The following is a 6,282-nucleotide window of genomic DNA, read 5'->3' as shown; positions in this document are numbered from 1 at the left end:
GGCACTTGGAAAGACGTAGAAGGCAGAATTCAGCACTTGCCAACATTGTGTTCAGTTGACGTGGCTGTCAAATCAATATCTTTTCCGGGATCAGCCTTCCTTGAACGGGATGGGTGGAGATCCGACTAAGTTTGGCCAATAGGGAAAAAGGAACAAGCAACAGCAGGTGGTGCCAGGATTGTCTTTGGAGAATGCTTAAATTCTGCCCTCAGAGTCACCTTGGTCATTTTCTTCTGAATCTCCTAGAGAAGTTCTAGGAAGTTCATTTCCTTCATCTGCCTGGAATTATCTAACTGTTCAGCGTGCTCAGACTTCAGTCTGAATTTCACCATGTGGTCCATCATCTTCTTTCTCCTGTTGGGGTTCCTCTGCCCTGGACACAATGCCCCTCTGAGCCCTCAAAACCCTGACGCAGGTGAGTTCTCCTCTCTTCCTTTGCAGTTCCTTTGATAGAGAACGGAGAATGTGTTTCCTTAGGAATTGAGAAAGTTTTCAAGAATACTCTTTGGAAGAAATAGAAAGAACTAGAATAACAGAGTTGGAAGGGACCCTGGAGGTCTTCTAGTCCTACCCCCTGCTTAGGCAGGAAAGCCCACACCACTTCAGGCAAATGGTTATCCAACCTCTTCTTAAAAACTTCCAGTGTTGGAGCATTCTCGACTTCAGGAGGTTGTCCCACTGATTAATTGTTCTCACTGTCAGTAAATTTCTCCTTCGTTCATAAGTTGTTTCTCTCCTTGATTAGTTTCCACCCATTGCTTCTTGTCCTGCCCTCAGGTGCTTTGGAGAATAGCTTGACTCCCTCTTCTTTGTGGCAACCCCTGAGATATCAGAACACTGCTATCATGTCACCCCTAATCCTTCTTTTTATTAAACTAGACGTACCCAGTTCCTGCAACTGTTCATTGTATGCTTTAGCCTCCAGTCCCCTCATCATCTTTCTTGCTCTTCTCTGCACCCTTTCTAGAGTCTTAACATCTTTTTTACATCGTGGTGCCCGAAACTGAATGCAATATTCAAAGGGTGGCTTACCAAAACATTACAAAGTGGTATTAACACTTTTAACGTGATCTTGATTCTATCCCTCTTTTTATGCAGCCTAGAACTGTCGTGGCTTTTTAGGCAGTTTTAGGGAGAAGTAAGGCGTGAAGAAATGTGTTTGCGTTGTTAGTACAGCTCAGCAGTTGACATTTCCATGTTTTGTGGATTAATTATAATTTAGCAAGATGCCTCATGGAAATCTCCCTGTCTTTGCTACCTCTTGGTGTTCCTCCAGCTAACTGATTTTCAAATGATGCCCTGTCCCGCATTATTTTCAGTTTCCTCCTCTCTGCTTCTTTTTCTCCACATCTTTTTCACATTGTGGCGACCAAAACTGGATGCAGGTTTCCAAGTGTGGCCTTACCGAGGCCTTATAAAGTGGTATTAACACTTTTAAGGTGATCTTGATTCTATCCCTCTGTTTTTGCAACCTAGAACTGTCGTGGCTTTTAGGGCAGCTGCTGTGCAGGGCTGGCTCCTATTTAAATGTTTGTCCACTAGGACTCCAAGTTCCCTCTTACAGTTACTACTATTGAGCAATATCGTTTCCTTTAACAAATTACTATTTTGAAACACTCAAGCACTGGTTGTAATAGCTTCCCATAAGGTGGACAAGAGGTGGGTTTCAGCAGGTTCTGTCCAGTTCCGGAGAACCGGTAGCGGAAATTTTGGGTAGTTCAGAGAACTGATAAATACCAACTCCGACTGGTTGTGCTCTCATCTATTTTCTGCCTCCCGAGTCCCAGCTGATTGGGAGGAAATGGGGATGTTACAGTAACTTTCCTCTGGAGTGGGGTGGGAATGGAGTTTTTATAGAATCCTTCCCCTGCGATGGCCACCAAGCCATACGAAATCCACGAAGCAACACCCACAGATCCGGTAACAAAAAAAAATAAAAATTAATCCCAACACTTGGCTGGCCTTCTAGGCCGTCTAGGTTAATCGGTCCGAATGGGCTTAATACCCCCTCTACTTCTACCTCTAAGCTAATGACCTAATCTTGGCTCCATTGCAAAAGAGAAAATGCCTTCAGCATTTAAGTGTGGCCACCCCAAGCAGCAGCTACAGTTAAACACGATAAAGAATGTGTGCTAAATATCCTCCTCATTTCTTTTCCATTTCTTTCCCATTGTTCAGATGGAAAGCCAAGCGCTTCTTCTGTTTCCATTCTTCAGCCTCCAGCAGGACAACTGAATTGGCCCCAAAAAATCACTCTCACATGCGTCATGGAAGTTTTTTATCCCAGCGAACTTTTTCTGAAATCGCTCCGGAATGGGGAGCCGGTCATGTTGAGCATCTTCATGCAGGAAGTGAATTTGAATAGTGAAGATCAATTCTATTGCCAGGGGGATTACGAAGCCTTGCCATCCGACATCATCCAGAAGACCATAAAGAAGAACACGGGGAAATGATCCCTGTTGAAGTCTCTGTAATCCTCTCTGACGCCAGCAGCCCTTGCTTCCCATTTCTTTTGAGAAACCTTCGTGTGTTCGGTTCCCACCAGCCTCTCTTTTCTCCTACTTCGTGATGGATAATTCATGAAAGCATTCGTTGCCCGCATCCTTCTGAAGACAAGAAATATTGTGTCATCAAGTATTTTTCTCAAAACAAGTAACAAAATAATAATAATCTGGGGGTAAGGCAGTGGTGAAATGTAAAATTTGTTACTACCGGTTCTGTGGACGTGGCTTGGTGTGTGTGTGTGTGTGTGTGTGTGTGTGTGTGTGTGTGTGTGTGTGTGTGTGAGGGAGTGTGTAATGTGACTGGTGGGCATGGCCAACTTTTTTTTTTTACCTTTAAAAGCATTTTTTCTTCAACCTTTAAAAGAAAAAAAAAGCCTCTGATGATTAGGCAACTCAGCTGGGATCATCAAAGGAGCCTTTTAAAAAAGCATTTTTTCTACAACCTCTTTGGCTGAACTGGTAGCATTTCACCCCTGGTGTAAAGTTTCCAGAAGTTTCCCCGAGCCACTTTGATGCCAAAGAGAGTGAGACTCCAGACGAGGCTTACAAAACTACTGTTTTTTATTCTTTGGCCAAAGTAAAAAGGCTGGGTGACAAAACTGTATCCAAAGCATACAGGCAAAATGCATGTAAGGAATAGCCACACCCCGGGTGAAATGCTACTGGCTTGAACCGGTTCGGTGAACCGGTAATGATAAAACTACACGTGCGGGCGAACCGGTAGTAAAAAAGAGATACCAGTTCATCCAAACTGGTATTTCCGATGATCAGCTGTACCACGTGATTTAATTTCCCTAGAAATCCTGCTTTCTAGAGAATCAAAATTGTGTGGCACAGCTGTTCTGCCTCCCGAGTCCCAGCTGATTGGGAGGAAATGGGGATTTTACAGTAACTTTCCCCTAGAGTGGGGTGGGAATGGAGTTTTTATAGAATCCTTCCCCTGCGATGGCCACCAAGCCATACGAAACCCACGAAGCAACACCCACAGAACCAGTAGCAAAAAAAAATAAAAAAAATATTAAACCCAACACTTAGCTGGCCTTCTAGGCCGTCTAGGTTAACCGGTCCAAATGGGTTTAATACCCCCTCTGCTTCTACCTCTAAGCTAATGAGCTAATCTTGGTTTCATTGCAAAAGAAAAAATGTCTTCAGCATTTAAGTGTGGCCACCCCAAGCAGCAGCTACAGTTCAACACGATAAAGAATGTGTGCTAAATATCCTCCTCACTTCTTTTCCATTTCTTTCCCATTGTTCAGATGGAATGCCTCTAGCAGAACAACTGAATTGGCCAAAAGAAATCACTATCACATGTGTCGTTCAAGATTTTTATCCCAGCGAACTCTTTCTGAAATCGCTCCAGAATGGGGAGCCGGTGAGTGAATCAGCGTACCACACTGGCCAACCCAATTTACAGTCCAACACACCCAAACGGTATTTGAGGTTGAGCATCAGCAAGCAGGAATGGAATTCTGAAGACGGATACTTTTGCCAAGTGGTCCACAAAGCCTTGCCATCCGACGTCATCCAGAAGACCATAAAGAAGAACACGGGGAAATGATCTGTAGTTGACGTCTCCGTAATCCTCTCTGACGCCAGCAGCCCTTGCTTCCCATTTCTTTTGAGAAACCTTCGTGTGTTCGGTTCCCACCAGCCTCTCTTTTCTCCTACTTCGTGATGGATAATTCATGAAAGCATTCGTTGGCCGCATCCTTCTGAAGACAAGAAATATTGTGTCATCAAGTATTTTTCTCAAAACAAGTAAAAAAATAATAATAATCTGGGGGTAAGGCAGTGGTGAAATGTAAAATTTGTTACTACCGGTTCTGTGGACGTGGCTTGCTGTGTGTGTGTGTGTGTGTGTGTGTGTATGTGTGTGTGTAAGTGAGTGTGTAATGTGACTTGTGGGCATGGCCAACTTTTTTTTTTTACCTTTAAAAACATTTTTTCTTCAACCTTTAAAAGAAAAAAAAAGCCTCTGATGATTAGGCAACTCAGCTGGGATCATCAAAGGAGCCTTTTAAAAAAGCATTTTTTCTACAACCTCTTTGGCTGAACTGGTAGCATTTCACCCCTGGTGTAAAGTTTCCAGAAGTTTCCCCGAGCCACTTTGATGCCAAAGAGAGTGAGACTCCAGACGAGGCTTACAAAACTACTGTTTTTTATTCTTTGGCCAAAGTAAAAAGGCTGGGTGACAAAACTGTATCCAAAACATACAGGCAAAATGCATGTAAGGAATAGCCACACCCCGCGTGAAATGCTACTGGCTTGCACCGGTTCGGTGAACCGGTAATGATAAAAGCTACACATGCGGGCGAACCGGTAGTAAAAAAGAGATCCTAGTTCATCCAAAATGGTATTTCTGATGATCAGCTTTACCACGTGATTTAAATTCGGTAGAAATCCTGCTTTCTAGAGAATCAAAATTGTGTGGCACAGCTGTTCTGCCTCCTTCGCTGTTGTACTTACCTTGTTAAGCCTCCTTTTTCTGCATGAAGCAAGTGTTTGGTGCGCAATCTGCATGCATGTGCATGCAGCGTGTGTTTGGCATGTACTGCGCATGTACACATGTGCAGCGTGTGTTTTGCACACACTATTCATGCCTAGCTTTGAAACCAAGAATAGAAGTGAGACACAGAAGCAAGATAACAAAATGTTACTAATGCCAACCAGCATTAAGGTTACATTTTACTAAGCTAGATTTAGTTCCTAACTCATCTACACCTCATTAACTGTCTGGTTTGGTTCTGCAACCCAACAAGACAGACACAGACTTCAGAGGATCATTAGAACTGCAGAAAAAACAACGGCTACCCATCTGCCTTCCATTGAGGACTTTTATACTGCACGAGTCAAAAAGAGGGCTGTGAAAATATTTACAGATCCCTTATATCCTGGACATAAACTGTTTCAACTCCTACCCTCAAAACGACGCTATAGAGCACTCCATGCCAGAACAACTAAACACAAGAACAGGTTTTTCCTGACCGCCATCACTCTGCTAAACAAATAATTCCCTCAACACTGTCAAACTAAATCTGCACTACTATTAATCTTCTCATCGTTGCTATCACCCACCTCCTCCCACTTATGACTGTATGACTGTAACTTTGTTGCTTGTATCCTTATGATTTATATTGATTATTTCCTAATATGATTTGATTGCTTATTTGTACCCTACAACTATCATTAAGTGTTGTACCTTATAATTCTTGACGAACGCATTTTTTCTTTTATTTACACCAAGAGCATATGCACCAAGACAAATTCCTTGAGTGTCCAATCACACTTGGCCAATAAAAATTCTATGCAATGCAATTCAATTCAATGCTGTGCAATGCTATTCTATTCTATTCTATTCTATTCTATTCTATTCTATTCTATTCTATTCTATTCTATTCTATTCTATTCTATTTGATGCTATATGATTCTATTCACAACTAATTTCTGACAGCATACAATAATAAAGGAAAAAGCCAATAATAAAGCCCAATTCATAACAAATGATTTCTAGCAGAAGCAAAGAGGAAATATTGGTTTAATCAGTAACAATTAGATAGTAGCATCAGTAATTCATCAAAAAAGCAAATAGCCAACATAAGTCCTTCATGGGTCTTGGAAGTCAAGAAAACCAATGCTTCAATTCATAACATGAATGTCATTTTGTGTCCTCTTCAAGGCCTAGAAGTCCAACTCAGGGGTGGGTTTCAAATTTTTTTACTATTGTTTCTGTGGATGTGGCTTGGTGAGCGTGGCATGGCTTGGTGGGCATGGCAGGGGA

General features: G+C 42.3%; 1 gene segment (V, D, J or C); it reads left to right on the top strand.

Annotated features, from left to right (window-relative positions):
• The first annotated feature begins 200 nt into the window (after positions 1 to 200).
• LOC131198968 (immunoglobulin mu heavy chain-like) lies at positions 201 to 5,783 on the top strand. The segment is given in 2 exon segments: positions 201 to 415; positions 3,761 to 5,783. Coding segments are annotated over 2 exon segments (387 nt in total).
• Positions 5,784 to 6,282: the final 499 nt, after the last annotated feature.

The sequence above is a fragment of the Ahaetulla prasina genome, chromosome 4 (assembly GCF_028640845.1).
Source record: "Ahaetulla prasina isolate Xishuangbanna chromosome 4, ASM2864084v1, whole genome shotgun sequence".
Taxonomy (NCBI): domain Eukaryota; kingdom Metazoa; phylum Chordata; class Lepidosauria; order Squamata; family Colubridae; genus Ahaetulla; species Ahaetulla prasina.
This window is presented reverse-complemented; position numbering and strand designations above follow the sequence as displayed.